This window comes from Microtus ochrogaster, unplaced genomic scaffold (genome assembly GCF_000317375.1).
Source record: "Microtus ochrogaster isolate Prairie Vole_2 unplaced genomic scaffold, MicOch1.0 UNK3, whole genome shotgun sequence".
NCBI lineage: Eukaryota > Metazoa > Chordata > Mammalia > Rodentia > Cricetidae > Microtus > Microtus ochrogaster.
The window spans coordinates 297,880-314,827 of record NW_004949101.1 but is presented as its reverse complement, the minus strand read 5'-3'; the positions used below and the strand labels follow the sequence as shown (position 1 = coordinate 314,827).

At 43.3% G+C, this 16,948-nt stretch overlaps 1 protein-coding gene across 2 annotated transcripts in view; it reads left to right on the top strand.

Annotated features, from left to right (window-relative positions):
• The window catches only part of Gzf1 (GDNF inducible zinc finger protein 1), a 12,896-nt gene extending 694 nt beyond the window's left edge, over positions 1 to 12,202 (top strand). The window contains exons 2-7 of one of the 2 annotated variants that reach the window (XM_013353207.2): positions 2,310 to 3,681; positions 5,867 to 5,961; positions 7,313 to 7,480; positions 9,081 to 9,238; positions 9,778 to 9,898; positions 11,675 to 12,202. In XM_013353207.2, coding sequence (XP_013208661.1) covers positions 2,327 to 3,681; positions 5,867 to 5,961; positions 7,313 to 7,480; positions 9,081 to 9,238; positions 9,778 to 9,898; positions 11,675 to 11,718 — 1,941 coding nt within the window. In that variant the 5' untranslated portion in view covers positions 2,310 to 2,326 and the 3' untranslated portion in view covers positions 11,719 to 12,202. Of the gene's footprint in view, positions 1 to 2,309; positions 3,682 to 5,866; positions 5,962 to 7,312; positions 7,481 to 9,080; positions 9,239 to 9,777; positions 11,274 to 11,674 lie in introns of those variants that run through there. The other variant, XM_013353206.2, reaches the window with a different exon arrangement.
• Positions 12,203 to 16,948: the final 4,746 nt, after the last annotated feature.

The window sequence follows — 16,948 nt, the reverse complement described above, 5'->3', positions numbered from 1 at the left end:
CCCCCCCCCCCCCCCCCCCCCCCCATTTGGAAGGCAAACGAGGAAATCTGCTCATGGTCTCCTTGGTTGATGGCGAAGTCGCTGCCAGGTCTGCTGGAAGGACTTTCCCTTTAGGGAGCAGAACGAGGTGTTAGAAAGTCAGGCTAGCCATATGAGCATCAGGTAGAGAGGGGTCTATAGCCTTTGCCCCCAAGCTGGGACCTGGTGTTGGGTCCTAGAATCACGCAATTAGCGGGGAGCAGACCACGGAAGTCTACTAACTAGAAGCAACTTTATTAAAAAAATAATAAATAATGGAGCAGTGGGGCGGGGGTGGGAGGGGGGACGGACGACAACTTCTAACTAGCTAGAAAATTATTTGGTTCCCCGAGAAAGAAATATAAGCTTTTTTTTAATAGTCAAAGGTTATGCATAGGACAGAGAATACAGGGATTTACGGTGTGTCGGCGTCTTAGTATCTAGGGAGTGCTGTCCTCTGAGCTTGAGCTTGGAGACTTATGGCATTTCAGGAAGATCTTCCTGAGCTCGAACTAGGGGATTTACGACCTTCAAAATGTTCCCTTGTCTGGGAGAAGGCAAAGGGTTAAAGCAGCTATCAGTCCTCATACAATCAGAAATATGTGTATAGGCTGTAAGCATACAATTTTTTTCATATTCCTGGACTTCTTGCGGGAACTCTGAAGAGCATTGGCTCACCACTACTGCTTCAGGCATGTCTCCTTTACTTAAGCTTCCTTGATAAGTAGCTAGTGTTTTCCTGTGGAAGCCCCTTCAGTCCTTCCACAGGTGCTGATTTTACAGTTGCCTCCCTAGGAGAGTCTTTGTGTGTTTGAGCCTGGGTAGTGGTCTCGTGAATGAGATGGGCAGGCAATGATGAAGATCAGCAGGAGTGCTCTGGATGTAGGAGACTTGGAAACCAAATGGAACCTAGAAAGGGAAAAGATAGATTCAGGGACAGAGGTCTCAGTGAAGAGTCCACAGAGCAGAAGACATGAAGCTGGGTTAGCATTTTAGAGTTCAAAGGAGTCCTGGGGGATATGGCAACTGCCGGGGAAACAACTTTTCTGGTGAGGTTGGGGTGAGGGGTGTTTTGAGAAACTTCAGTTAAACATAAACCATGAAAGCTATGAGGTTTAGTTTCAAGACCCCATCAGCCAAATAACCAATTTTCTTCCTAGCTTGTCACCTGTAAGATGAGGCTCCCTCAGTACCTTTTCAGGTATGTAGGAAGCCCACTACAAGATAGCAGATGTCAGGCCAGCTGGAAGTGTTTGCAGTGTTGTGTTCCTTAAAACCTCGGGAGAACTGGGCCTTCGAAGAGGAGAAAGTGAAGGTTCGGAGAGACTTTAGCCTGCTCAAGGTAGCACAGTTTAGAAATGCCAGGGAACTGGAATTATTTCAGGAGAGAATCTCTATTTACCAGGCATTTAAGGACATTGCAATGAGGATAGGTGTTTGAACTATTTTCCCGGGAAGTATGCAACAGTTTCCAGTGGTGGCAGTGATTATCAAATGACTATTTCTTGCTCAAAGAACTAGACATGGATTTCCCTGTATCTTTGGCATATGTCTTTTAGTAGATTAGAAATGACCTTGGTAAGCAAATTTTTGCCCTGAGTTTCACTAAAGGCAAACTAATCAATCATTTGTGCTTATCACTGGGGGGAAGTCTTGCCAGTATTGTTTTCATGAATATTATCTCATGAAACCCATTCAGGAACTTTAGAAAACTGCCAAGAAGTGAAGCATAATTTTACTCTGTGTGTCTATGTGTGGATTTTTTTTTTAAAGATTTGTTTTGTTTTTAGTAATGTGTGTATATCTTGTTTGAGGTATGTGCATGTGAATGCAGGTACCTGAGAGATTAGATCCCCTAGAACTGGAATGAGAGGCAGCTGTGAGTCACCCAATGTGGGTACTAAGAATTAAATTTGGGTCCCCTACAAGATCAGTATGTACTCCTAACTGCTGAGCTGTCTCTCTAGCCTTGTCTGTTCGTTTTGTTTGTTTGCTTTCATTGTTTTGAGATGCGTTCTCACGTAGTTTAGGCTGGCCTCAAAGTTACTGTGTAGCTGAGATTGGTTTTGAACTCCTTATCTTTCTGAGTCTTATCCATCTAAATACTGGGTTGTACCTGGGGCTATAAATCATGCCACCACATCCAGCTGTGATTTGAATCTTTCAATGAGAAAAGTTGGGTTTGTTAGTTACCGTTTATCTTCTCAAGAATTAATCTAAACCCTGATAATTTCAAATCCCTTTTCTTCAGGGATTCATATATGAGCTTATTCTTGTTTTTGTTTTCAAAGCTGTTTTTAAGAGAAAGATGGAAAGCGGCACAGTTTTGCTGGAATCCAAATCTTCACCATTGAACCTTCTGCATGAGATGCACGAGCTCCGACTTCTGGGCCATCTTTGTGACGTCACAGTCAGAGTAGAGTATCAGGGTGTCTGTGAAGACTTCATGGCCCATAAAGCAGTGCTGGCAGCCACCAGCAAGTTTTTTAAGGAGGTGTTCCTGAATGAGAAGAGTGTGGACGGTACCAAGACTAATGTCTGCTTAAATGAACTTCAGGTCGTTGACTTTGCTTCATTTCTGGAGTTTGTCTATACGGCCAGGGTGCGGGTAGAAGAGGATCGGGTGCAGCGGATGCTGGAAGTGGCTGAAAAGCTAAAGTGTTTGGACCTGACTGAAACATGCTTTCAGCTCAAGAAGCAGATGCTGCAGTCAGTCCTTCTGGAATCACAGAGTTTCCCTGAGTCTCAGGAGGTGGAGGCCAGCAGTGGCCCCCAGGTGAGTGTGACCCCCAGCTCCAAAGCAAGTGTACCAGGGGAGGACGCTCACTCCAGTGGCCTTGTTGATACCTCTGACTATCCAAGAGAGAGTTTTGATAATGGCCTCTTGCCAGAAATACCATCCAGGAAGTGCAAGGAGAAATTAGACAAGAAGAAAGATGTGGCCAAGCCTCCCTACCCTAAAATCAGAAGACCTGGTGGGAGGCTAGCTGGAAGAAAAGTGTTTGTGGAAATCCCTAAAAAGAAATATACAAGAAGGCTCCGAGAGCAACAGACAAATGCGGAGAAGGAAGCTGCCAAGAATGACAGGTGTCCCCAGGACCAAAGCGCAGACCACGAAAGGACGGAGACGGAAGCAGCTTCCAAAAGTGAGGCTTCCCCTGCAGGTGTGAGACTGGAGAAAAGCCTGCAGAAAGTGGAGGGGGTGAAGGAGGATGAAGAAGGGAAGGATGGGGAGAAGAGGAGCAACTTCCAGTGCACAGTCTGTGAGAAGGCCTTCCTGTATGAGAAGAGTTTCCTGAAACATATCAGGCACCACCACGGCATGGCCACCGAGGTAGTGTACCGATGTGACACCTGTGGCCAGACCTTTGCCAACCGCTGCAACCTGAAGGGCCACCAGCGCCACGTGCACAGCAGTGAGCGCCACTTTCCATGTGAGCTGTGTGCAAAGAAGTTCAAGCGTAAGAAGGACGTGAAACGGCATGTGCTGCAGGTGCACGAGGGTGGTGGCGAGCGGCACCGCTGCGACCTGTGTGGCAAGGGCTTGAGCTCCAAGACTTCTCTGCGGATGCACGAGCGCACACACACGGGCGACAGGCCCTATGGCTGCACCAAGTGTGAGGCCAAGTTCTCACAGCCTTCAGCGCTGAAGACCCACATGAGGTGCGACTGCCTGGGAACATTGCTGTATATAGCAGGGCTGCCCTGCATGCAGGGATGTGATTTCCCAAGTGCTAGAGGGTTCCTGAGTGCTAAAGTGCGCGGGGTGGTTGGAGATGGCTGTAGGGCGTGGACCAGCATGTTTGTGTCTGTGGGTCTTCGTTTCCCCACTGGTGCTATCTAGGACTTGGGAAATTGAGGCAACATTGAATCCTCTTCGGAGGTGTGGAGGTCTGGGAAATGGTTCTTTGGCCCTTCCTCCCAAGCATAGAGGCCAGGGTACAGCAGAACCATCCAGCACACTGGGTGCTATGTGCCTGGCCTCCAGGTCGCCTGAGGTCTCAAGATGCTCTGTATTTGAACAAGAGCTGGGCTTTTTCTTCACTCAGTTCCACTGAAGTTCTGTGAGATGAGCTGTAGTGCTGCAGACACTTCTCTAGCAGTCTTTCAGTGGTTGATCTAAGAATTAGGAGCTAAGAATCAGACAACATTTTTTTTGTTTTTGTTTTTTTTGTTTTTCGAGACAGGGTTTCTCTGTGGCTTTGGAGCCTGTCCTGGAACTAGCTCTTGTAGACCAGGCTGGTCTCGAACTCACAGAGATCCGCCTGCCTCTGCCTCCCGAGTGCTGGGATTAAAGGCGTGCGCCACCACCGCCCGGCAACATTTTTTAATTTTTTTAAAGATATTTTTATTTCATATATATGGTATTTGGCCTGCATGTACATATGTGTACCATGTAAGTGCCTGGTGCCTTCAGAGGTCAGAAGGCAAATGTCAGATCCCCTGGAACTGAAGTAACCAATGGTTGTGAGCTACATGTGGATGCTGGGAACTGAATGCTGGTCCTCTGCCGGAGCAGCAAGTGCTCTTGCCTGCTGAGCCATCTCTCCAGCCCCTGAACAATGCTTTCTATTTGTTTTCAGACTATAGGTGGATAGTGAGTTCTCGTATTTGTTTCCTTACAGGATTTTCTTTGTTGTTGTTTTAGACCAGCAGCTCTTGCCCCATGAGTTGTAATCCCTTTTGTGAGGATATCTCCAATGACCCTTTCATAGAGGTTGCTATCAGATGTTTACAATTTGTAACAGTAGCAAAATGACAATAATGAAGTAACATTGAAAATAATTTTGTGGTTGGGGGTCACCACACTATGAGGAACTGTATTAAAGGGTCACAGCATTAGGAAGGGTGAGAACCACTGGTTTAGACAGTTTCTCACTGTGTAGTCCTTGTTGGTCTGAACTTGACTGTGTAGACTGTGCTTGCTTTAGATTTTCAGTGATGGGTCTGCCTCTGCCTCCCAAGTGCTGGGATCAAAGGCATGTGTGTCGTTATAGTTCTAAGTATATATGTTCTCATTCCTGCTGAGCAGTTGAATTTTCTACTGTATTCTGCCTTTGCCTTCCAACCTATAACAGATTGTGGGGAGGGAGCATGGTGGCTGTCAATGTTCAATTAGCCTGAGTTCAAAGTGCTTGTATAGAGTGTACTCAGCAGATCATGGCGATTGCCATGCCATTCTGTCTGTAACTGAAATAATCCTGTGTGCTTCTCAGCACTCTGATAGCAGATTCTCTCTTTAGGCTGGCGAGACTGGTCATGTGTTAGGAAATGATGGCAAAATGTTTGGTCATATGGTACTTTGTCAGCAGTAGTTCCTAAGCTTATTCCAAATGAGGAAGCTTCAAATATTAAGTGATACCCTTTAATAGTAAAGTATGCAAAGGGACTTTCTGCCTCCAGTGCTGCACAGCATGAATAGGCCAAGGGGAGATAGATATAGGAGCTGCTCAGTGGCTCTACTCTGATATGTGGAACTAAGGGAGATAGCATCGTCGGGTCTTGTACGGAAACTCCATTTGTGTTTGGATTATGGTAAACTATTTTTTTTTTTTCAAGGTGGGGTTTTTCTGTATAGCCCTGGCCATCCTGGATCTTGCTCTATAGACCAGGCTGGCCTCAAAATCAGAGATTCACCTGTATCTACTTCCCTAGTGCTGGGATTAAAGGTGTAAGGCATGGGCCACCACCACCAAGCATATGGTGAACTCTTGATGATCCCATCAGTCAGTTTTCTCAGCTCTCTTGGAGGAAATGGTTTTGCACAATACAGAGGAAATTGGAGATTGTATTGCAAAGTGACCTTTGAAATATACCCTGAGTTATCATCTGAATGTTGTACTTTCAGAATTCATACAGGGGAAAGACCTTTTATCTGTGATGAATGTGGTGCAAGATTCACTCAGAACCACATGCTGATTTATCATAAAAGGTGCCACACAGGTAAATACCCACGCTGTTGTGATTGACTGTCTTTCCTAGCTATAGAAGAAAGCTGCAGTTGCTTATTAGAAGTTGGCATCCACCATGGCAGGACAGGTTATATGAAGCTTTTCTACCTAATAAGAGAGGACTGCAGACCAACCTGCTGCCTGCAGTGCTGCTGTACAAGTGGCATGGTCTGTGCCAGTAGGTGCTAAAATAGGGCACACGGGTCTTAGACACCTAGAGGTATGAAACAGTTCCTATTGTAACTTCATCTCTAGGAGTCTGTCCTAAACAAATTATCCAAAATCTGAGAAAGCTGTGTGATCAGCTCTCTTCTTGCTATGTTTAATAACAATTGGGAACAACATGATGGACCAACTGCAAGGAAATGTTCCAACGGGCTGGAAATCCATGCCCCTACTCATGACCTGGTCTGAGAGGCAGGACTCTTGAATTATGGGCACATCTGTGCTTGAATGTTGACTGTAACAATGAACAGTTAAACATGGTCAGTGCCAACTGTTGAAAAACCTGGACAGAAACCAGGAGCAAATACTTACATGATAAATAATCATATTTAGAGAGGAGATTACCTCTTTTTTAAGTTGACTTTATTCTAGCTCAGCATTGCAGTCCTGTGGTTGAAATTTTGATGTAAACAGGACACAGAACCCAGTCCATCAGCGTGTACTGTACTCACTCATCCAGGCCTTGCTTTGCTTGCACTGTCTATATCTAAGCACTCACACTGACTGCCCTGACAGGTGAGGTGTGGACCATATGTTCCAGGAATGCAGAACACCACTGGAAGCTGCGGAGGAGTCAGCGACATGTCACAGATTTCATTAGAATTGGTCATTGTATACGGCTATTAATGTATTAACATTTTATGAAGGCCAGTGTTTTAATGTTTGTAAAATGAGGAGCACACCAGCTGACTCCATGAGTGAGTTGGAAGAATGAACAGAGAACTTACAACATTGAAATTGCCCTGCAGTCTGGTCAAGTCGACTGGTGTGCCAGCCTAGAAGCTGCTTGATAATCCATTGTGAGGGACTTTTGTTCTGATAAGGAGCTACAGAAACACTATTGGAAATAATCCAACAAACCCCCAAAGTTGTAAAAATTTTCTTATTTTCAGTACCTAAATTTATTAACTTTGAGCTGTCCAGACAGTGATCATTGATTCTAGTCCAGTGGATTGCTGCTTGGATTTCCCAGGATAGTCACCACGTTTAGCAAGTAGCAAGAGTAATGTGTTTTATGTTTAATTAGGAAGTGTCTGGTGCTGCGTGCCATGGGTAGAGAGGAGAGCAGCAGGGGTTCTTAATGACCATGTCTACTTTTGTCTCATCTTCTTATGTAGGTGAAAGGCCTTTCATGTGTGAGACATGTGGCAAGAGTTTTGCTTCTAAGGAGTACTTAAAACACCATAATAGAATCCACACTGGATCTAAACCCTTTAAATGTGAAGTGTGTTTGCGGACCTTTGCCCAGCGGAATTCCCTTTACCAGCATGCTAAAATCCACACAGGTATGGCTGCACAGTGCCAGAGAAGAGTTCAGTCTGGCAAGGAAAACAGTTCACAAGTTTTAGATGTATTACAAAGCCACTTGGAGAGTGTTGCTTTGGTGTGCTGTGACTATATTAACTTCCCAAGGGGGGGGGGGGACTGATAGTGGCTCCAAGTTTCCCAGGCTTCCTTCTCTCATGGTGGGAAAAGCATGGCCAGGTTCAAGGCATCAGGAAATTAGGGAGCCTCATATTGTATAGACTAGAGAGGACTAGCTGGAACCAGAGGCTGGTATAATCTTAAAGATCTGCTCTACTAACCTCCTTCAGCTACCTAGGAAGTAGCCAGTTCGTAAAGATTCCATAGCCTTCAAATAGTGAGCAGCCTGAGAATTAAGACCACAACACTGTGAGGCACATTTCAAATTCATTCCGAATCAAAGCTTTAGGAGAAAATGGTCAAACTCTGTTAGAGTGACTTTATTTATTTATTTATTGAGACAGTTTCTCTGTGTAACAGCCCTAGTTGTCCTGGAACTAGCTCTTAGAGACCAGGCTGGCCTTGAACTCACAGAGATTCGCCTGCCTTTGCCTGGGATTTAAGTGTGTGCCACCACCACCTGGCTATAATCACATTTTTAAAGTGATTTTTAAGTTAAAGTATAATTATATATATGATAGTAGTTTTAAACTTTTCACTCCCTCCTGGGCTTTTGATTGGCCATATAGCCTTGTACAAGCTATATGAGTACTGTACCACTATATTAATTCGTGGACCCCTATTTTTATGTTTTCATTTTTGAGACAGATTTTCATACAGCCCTTGAACTTGCTCTGTAGCCCATGACCTTCAATTCCTGATCATCCTCTCTCTACCGCACAAGTGTTGGGTTACTGGCCTGGCTTCCCACATGGCTTTTATGCTTTTGAGTTTATTATAGTTTTTGTTTGTCTTGTTGTTGTTTTAATTAAGTTTATTTTGTGCATGTATGTGTGTGGGTGACTAAGTGCCTTGACACACGTGGAGGTCAGAAGACAACTGTGGGAGTTGGTTCTTGCCTCTCACCATGTGGGTCCTGGAGATTGAACTCTCAGATCCTCCAGTTTGCTGGCAGGTACTTTTACTTATTGAGCCACCTTATCGGCCCAGTTTCTGGTTCTGATAAAGTGAAAATCGAGAACACTTCAGTATGCAAATGGGGGACAGTCTGTGCAGCATGGGTGCCTACTGAGAGGGCACACAGCTTCCTGTGGTATGACAGCTTGAGCGTTATGCTTGAATGCATGCAAGTCTTTCCGATATCAACAGGGAGAAAGAATGGATGTTACTGTACACACGTGCACACAACATGCTATCTGTTATTAGGACAGTGTATTACTATGGCTACTGGTTTGTATTTCAGTGTCAGCTGCCTGCACAGAACTGACTATTCTTGGTATAGTTGTAAGTTCTTGGGTATTACAGTATAGTTGATTGGCATCTCCACCAGGTGCCGCTTCCTTGAGTTGTTGTGGTATAGCTTTCCCTTTTGGCGAGTGCTCAGGCTATGCAGATGTGTATCCAGCATTAAATAAAGTAGACTGAGAACTGACTGAGTAGTTTCCTTCTCTCTGTGTTCAGGAGAGCGGCCTTATTGTTGTGACCAGTGTGGGAAGCAGTTCACCCAGGTAAATGCCCTTCAGCGCCACCATCGCATCCACACGGGAGAGAAACCGTTCATGTGCAATGCGTGTGGGCGAACATTTACTGACAAGTCCACTCTCCGGAGGCACACCTCAGTAAGTGATGGGTAGGCTGTTTAAAAACAAAGCCCTTCTGGTCTAGGTTGCTAGCCCTGAATACCTGTCATTATTCCCATCCAGAGAGTCCAAGGTTCTCTCTCTCCTGAATGCCCTGCAGTGACATCCAGGGAATAAGGTGGAAGGCTAAGGCCCCCTACTGCAAAGTCTATGCCAAATACTTCCTTGCAGAGGCTGCTGTACTAATTTAGTAATTAGTGCCAGGGTGGTCCACTAGAAAGCATATTTAAAAGCCAGGGAGTGCTTGCTCTTTTTTGTAATTAAAAATCATTTTTTTTAATATTTACTTTTTGATTGAGAGACAGTCTAGCTCTGTAGTCCAGGCTGACCTCGGACCCAGCATGACCCTCCTGTCTCTGACTCCCATATACTAGGATTATTTTTTTTTTAATGGGTGTGTGCCATGGTGCCAGGCCCTGAAGAGAAAATGTTGTTTTAGAAGATGCATGTATTACTAATAAGTATCTGTAAGTTGGGAGACTTAGAAACACATAAAGTGACTTTTGTTTTATTTGTAGATACATGATAAGAATACGCCGTGGAAGTCTTTCCTTGTCATTGTAGATGGCTCACCTAAGAATGACGAAGGACATACGACAGAACAACCCGATGATGAATATGTGTCACCCAAACTTTCAGGTAGATTATTATCTTTTGGTGAAAATAGCCATTTTAACAACGTATTGGAAGTTCAAGGCAGTGTGCCTGCTGTGCAGGAGAATAATTCCACAGACACTGCTTGCAAAACAGTGGTGTCTCAGGATGCTCTTCTCACCACTACCATCGGTGAGCTTGGTGAGCTGACGTCACAGACAGGCTCAATACCTGCACACCTTCCCACCTTGACCAACATGGAGTGAGAGCCTGAAGTTGTGTGCTGAACAGTCTGTGTAATTGCCACATTCCAGGTGACGCCAGGGGCTGAGAAAAAAGTTGTCCATCCAGAGATATAGGCAAGACTGGCCTTGAACATTTCCCCAAACTTCTATGACCTTGCACGCCTGTACCACACTTAAAGCTTTTCCAGAAACATTCTGATCTGCATGATCTTAGCTACATTTCATCCACAAATACGGCACTTAGCACCTAACCCTGGTGTAGCTGTATCTGTCAGTAACACTAATGCTTGATTCCCTTGATGTCTAAACCACTGCTTGTCTTAATCACAGAGTACACAGCATTGACCCAGCTTGGGAAAGTGCTGTTCGTGGTCTAGTTTCGCCCTGCCTTATACTTCCATGTGTGTTTACTTCACTCTGATCCTCTTAGGGCATTTTTCTACAAAGTTAGCTATTTCTTCCTTACTGAGATAAAAGAAAATAGGATTTGTTCTGGGGATCCTAAGATGGAACTGAAGGTTGCATTTGTTCCTGCCTAATCCTCTATTTGTACACACGAAGAGGAATGACACACTGAACATTTCCGTGTAGTACCTTAGCATGTGTGCAGGTAGGGAGTTGGTCATAAAATTCAACCTGGGATGAGATGTGGCTGTTAATTTCATTCCCTAAATCAGATTAAGTCAAAGCTGTCCTACCAAAGAATCTCACAAAATAGTTGTCTCGTTTGCAGAGGTGTGAGAAATGAAGAGGAGGTGTCAGAACATTTGACTAGTCGCATTTTCACAACCAGCCTGCTGAGTGAGCCTGGCAAATCTCAAGGACTTCTGCCAGGCTTTTCTAGAATGTCCAGAGTCCCCACAGTAGAAGGTGACACAGACTAGTAACTGCTACAAAGCCACCTCTTTAGGAGCATGTAAGGAGCTAGAGCAGTAGTTCTCAACCTGTGGGTAGTGACCCTGCCATGGGTTTCTATAGCATATTAACATTACAATTCAGAACAGCAGCATAATTACAGCTATTAAAGTAGCAACACAAGGAATTTTAGGGTTGGAGGTAACCACAACATGAAGAACTGTATTAAAGGGTCACAGAATTAGGACGGTTGAGAACCACTGATTTAGAGGGTACCAGAAGCCTTGGCATGCTCAATTCCTATGCCTTTTTTTTTTGGTTTTTTTCGAGACAGGGTTTCTCTGTAGTTTTTGGGTGCCTGTTCTGGAAGTAGCTCTTGTAGACCAGGCTGGCCTCAAACTCACAGAGATCCGCCTGCCTCTGCCTCCCTAGTGCTGGGATTAAAGGCGTGCGCCACCACCGCCTGGCTCAATTCCTATGCCTTAACCAGTGGATAAAGAACCAGAAATGTCTCCAGTGTTTCTCATGCTGAATTATTGCTCAGCAAACTTCACTATGAAAAATGCATCCTGTGGCATTTGCTATTCCTGATGTATGAACACAGGGCCTTGGGTATGTGGGCATTCGCCATGTGTGACCCGTAAGCATTAATTTTAAGAGCGCCTTAATGGGAGAATTATTCTGCTTTCTAATTGATGTTTCCTGTTTTTAACTTATTTAGCTTGCTGTGAGAACACTCTAGTTTCTAAGAGGAAGATACCTTAAGTTCAGAATGAAGACAGAGCACTATAATAGAAACTGAGGGTCCTTCCACAGTGCTGACTTTGTGGTAACACCTTCAAGAAAGCTGTTAAAGCCACCAAAAGGTGTTCCAGGCACTTCTGATATTTCAGACTTGCTCTTGAAGGTTCAGGGCTGAATTATCTCACATTCAGTTATGACCTGGCTATCCTAGTTGTGTTTACAGAAACGAACGAAAGACTAGTGACTGCACATGATCATTTTAACTGGTAAGAGCAAACCTGCCCAGCTGATGAACTGTGTTATGGAATAAAGTCATCTTGATGAGAAGAAATTTAAACAATAGATTATTTTGTTACTTATTGGAAGAGCTGTCTTGAATTTGTTTCTTTCAAAGTTCTAAATAAAATTTAATGTGTTAATAAATGTCTTTGTAAAGGCTCTGCATCTCTAAATTTATTTACATTGCTCTAACATGGTCTGTAGAAAAAAGATTCTTAACTGAAATTAGTCTAATTTGTTTAATAGCATGAACATTAAAACTTAAAATCAGGGTCTGTAGATTTTTATTTATACAATCACCACAGATGATTGACCTCCACAGTGTCAGACAGAAGAATGGCCCCTGCTTAGCAGTGGCCTGTGTTGAGCTGGGGAGCATATAATGTAAAGGCACCCTACCAGTCTTTGCAGTGACAAGTCAGAGTGACCACGTGGCTATGTAGGTTTTTGTCTCTTCCCAAGAGAGGAAGGTGATCCTTAAGGACATAAACCTTGGCGCTAACACCACTTTGTGGCATCTTCCTATCAATCCTAGCAGTTCATCTGTGAGAAAGCAAGGCTGCCTTCTGTGGGCTGGTTCCAGCTGTGTTCTTGCAGCACAAACTCTCTGAGCAGGAGCGTAGGGAGGGTCTGCCAAAGAGGTGACCTAGTGCTATCCCAACCTTCTTAACACAGTCTGAAAGAACCAGCTTCCAAACTGCACACAGGGCTCAAAGGGAAAGTTCACAGCGAAGCCCAATCTGAAACGTTTTAAATCTGAGACACGATTCCTTTCTTAATTCTCTCATGTTGTGTCTTCTTTTGTTCTTCACAGCTTATATACCCAATAAAATCTTTCAGGCTATATAGGAGTCACACACAGAAATCACATTCCAATTCTTAACTGATTAAAAACAGAGTCATCCTGATAATTCACAAGCAGTATTTCTAAATAACTGTCACATTTTTTTTTTCTGAGCCAACTCTTTCATTGGCAGGCTGCAAATTATGGAGTAAATTATGGCAGTAAAGAACGAATCATTTTGTTATCTATCTAGAGAGGTACTCTTATAAAGAATTTTGTTATCTATCTAGAGAGGTACTCTTATAAAGAATTTTGTTATCTATCTAGAGAGGTAGTCTTATAAGGAATTTTAAAGGTGTGTATAAACCTAAACTACTGAGGAGTCTAATAAAGGAATTGTGTACTATAACCTATCCTTCTGAGTGTATAAATATTCTGAACTAACATCTGTGATCAGAAGTCATAAATGCTGGCCTTTCTTGGACTCAAGAGTGTCAGGTTTAGAGAGAGAGATGTCCTAAATTCTTTAGTATGGCCTCAGGTTCCATAAATTATTTACAAACAGCTCAGTCAGCACTACCTAAGGCATAGTGACATTAATAGCATTTTAAATCTCGAGATCACTTTCTGTCCTGCATGTAACTCAAGACCATAAAAAGAAACTTGTCTCTCTTGAGGCTATAAAATCAAATTATTTTCTGTAGCCCCAACCAGTTAAAATATCTTTTCCTGCAGTGTTTCTGAACAAAAGCTCGGTTTTTTGTTTTTTTTTTTTTTTGTTCCAGTCACTTACGCAATTCCAGGACCCAACATTTTTACACATAAAAAAGTTAGCTGGCTGAACTTTGAGTCTTTAGGATACATACTGGTATTATAAAACCAAGGTTAGGAATTTGTGCAGAGAGTTAATCATTATCCTAGGGTATCAGCCAGACCTAGCAAAGAAACTGCATTCAGCAATTAGGTTGCTTTGGCAGTTGGGGAAATTCAGCTATTTTCCTAATTGTCAACCTGAACTGTGATCTAAAGCAGCTCCTAGGAGGAACTTAAGCCTTGACTGCAGAGCATTTCTTTGTATTCATTATTATTCATCAGAACTCCGTGTAAGCTAACATTACAATACAACTTAAGGAGGGGTCATCTTCTTGACCATCCATAGATAAAAATGCCCACTAGATTAGGATGTATTCATGAGATGAACTGCTGTGGGACAATAATCTTGTACCCTGTAAAGATTTGTTACTTGTATTTTAATAAAATGCTGATTGGCTAGCAGCCAGGGAAGTAGTATAGGTGGGCGACTAGAACAGGAGAATTCTGGGAAGAGGGAGGAGTCAGTCTGCAGTCATCACCCAGAAAGGAAGCAAGATGAGAATGCCTTGCTGATAAAAGGTACCAAGCCATGTGGCTAAAACAGACAAGATTATGGATTAATGTAAGATGTAAGAATTAGTTAATAAGAAGCCTGAGCTAATAGGCCAACCAGTTTATAATTAATGTAGGCCTGTGTGTTTCTTTGGGACTGAAAGGCTGTGGGACAGAAACCTCTGTCAAAAATGAGCATACTACATACAGGGAAATGTGCAGCAGTACATATGAGGTCACAGATGGAAGCAGAAGATATTCTGGTGTCTGTAGCCTTGTGGCCTTGCCTAGCAAGGTTTTCCCATCAGAGGTTTTTTTTTGTTTTTGTTTTTTTCCTGGTGGCTAACACCTTGATTATTAATTACCATCTGCTGTTTTTATGACATGGCCCTTGGCACCTTTTGTGTTTCAACATAGTCCAAACTACAGAGGGCTCCACAGCCTTTGGTTTTACCAAAGTTTTCTGTAGTAGTTTAAAAAGTAGGTCAGGAAGTAGTGAGAACCTTTGGGTTTTTGCTGTTGGTAACTAAGGGAGATTGTAGATTAAATTTAACTTTCTAAAGATTTTATATATATGGGTATTTTGCCTGCACATTTGTATGTCTGTGTATTACATGTGTGCCTGGTGCCCAAGGAGGCATCAGATACCCTGGAATGGGAGTTACAGACAGTTGTGAGCCACCATGTGATGCTAGGAATTCAGCCGGGGTCCACTGGAAGAGGAACCAGTCTTCTTAATCACCAAACCTTGGGTCCAGTCACAACTTTAACCTGCTTAATGTCAGACCATCGTAACTGTTCACTCTGGCCATCTGTACAAGCTAATGAAGCCAGGGTCCAACTTCTTCATGGTAAGGAAACCAACTGAGGAGAGACACTGGGGTCACCAGACCTGCAGTGACCCAACAATTTCTGAGAGCCTACTGCACATTCATTTTAAGTTGTGAATCTGCTTTAGCTCTGGCCAAGTTCTGTAACTCACTGGCAAGAGGCTGTACTTCCCACCTCCAAGGGCAACAACAGTTCCTGTGGAGATACCTGTCTATAAGATGAATCAGGGAGGGGAGCATTGGGCTGCCAGGTCCCTCCCAGAACTCAACAGTTCCCTGCCACTTTTCTGTTTGCCTTGCAAGTGACAGTGAAGCTCAAAGGATGCAAGGAAGGGAAGAGATGAGCTTGGCAGCCACTGGCACCTGACTCGCAGCAAGAGAGGATACCAGGGTTTTTTTTCTAAGCCTCAGCCAGCAGAACCATTACGGGTGAGCATGGCACAAAAAGCTAGCATCAGTAATGTCAGTACTGTAAACTTGATCGTAATAAACTTCAACTAGTTCTGGTAGCAAAGACTAGTCAAACCATTATTGATAATTTCCACTTTATTTACTGTACAAGTTCACATAAAACATCCTTTCAGCTAAGGTAGACTTATTGTTACATGGTTAGTTTTTATAATGTACTCCCTTGCCTGAGAGCAACTCAGGACATCGGAGGGCCTGCTACTGGTCATAGTTCACACTGCAGCAGGCAGGTCACGGGCATGCTGTGCTGCCAGATCCTCCACAGTCACAAAGGTTTGTATTTGGACATTTTAAATGCACAACATCAGAGGGAACAATAAATGCACAAGGGTTGGTGCATATACTTTGGTTATAGTGACACCACCACACATGGTTACAACTGTGCAAAAATACTGTTTTATGTCATTAAATAAAAAAGGAATTCACACAAGCTATAAAAATGTTGCCACAAAAGCAAAGCTTTTCAACTGACATAACTATGAACTATCCCCAGATGCTCTCAAGTATGAGAACTCTAACAAATGATCATTGTGTTTTGTTCATAATCATCTAGAGACCTGGAAAGCCCACACCTAGGCATCTTGAGACATTTGGAGAAAGTAAGCTTGCATACTTCTGTCTAGATTTTTTCCTCATTCTTTTACTTTCTGTCAGGTCTGTTCTTAGGTGGTCTTGCTACAATGTTTATTCTAGTCTATTCTGGAAATTATGCTCTTCTTCTTCCTTGGCCTCCCAAGTGCTGGGACAACACAAAACCAAGCACTGACTGATCTCAGCCTTTCCTTTTTTTTGTTTGTTTTGGTTTGTTTTTTGAGTTAAGGATTCACATTGTAACCTAGGCTGGCCTGAAATTCACTGGGTAACCTAGGCTGGCCTCAAACTCAAAGCAATCCTCTAAACTCTATCCTCTTAAATACTATAGGATTACAAGTGTCTATGATGCTTGCTCAAGCACTTATTTAACTTCAGGAAAAACAAATAACTGAAAGAATACAAACACTACTTTAAAACCCAACACTTCTCTAGATAGGTATGTTAGGGAATCACGGTGAAAGGTAAACCAAAGTGTCTTACAAGATACCATGTGGGCTTTTCAATCATCACACCAGAAGACTGAAGAAGTGAGGCAGAGTACAGAGACTGGCCAGTGCTCAAATGTTCTCCCACTGGAACTGATTTACAGCCATTTACACATCTCTTTTCCACAGCTGCCTGTAGCTGGTTGTGAATAAAGCAATAACCCACTTTTCTATAAACCAGGGTTTTAAAAAACTTATTTTTAAGTGTATGCACTTTGTCTACATGTAAGCCTGTGTACTACATGCATGCCTGGTACCTGTGGAGGCAAGAAGAGGATGGTGGATCCCTTAGGACTGGAGGTACAGATAGCTGAGTCCCTCATATGGTTGCTGGGACTTAAACACGGGTTCTCCGCAACAGTAGATGAGGTATCTCTCTAGCCCAATAACTAACTTTTCTGTTTGTCTTTGCATAAGAGATTCTAATGGAGTCAAGAAGGATATAC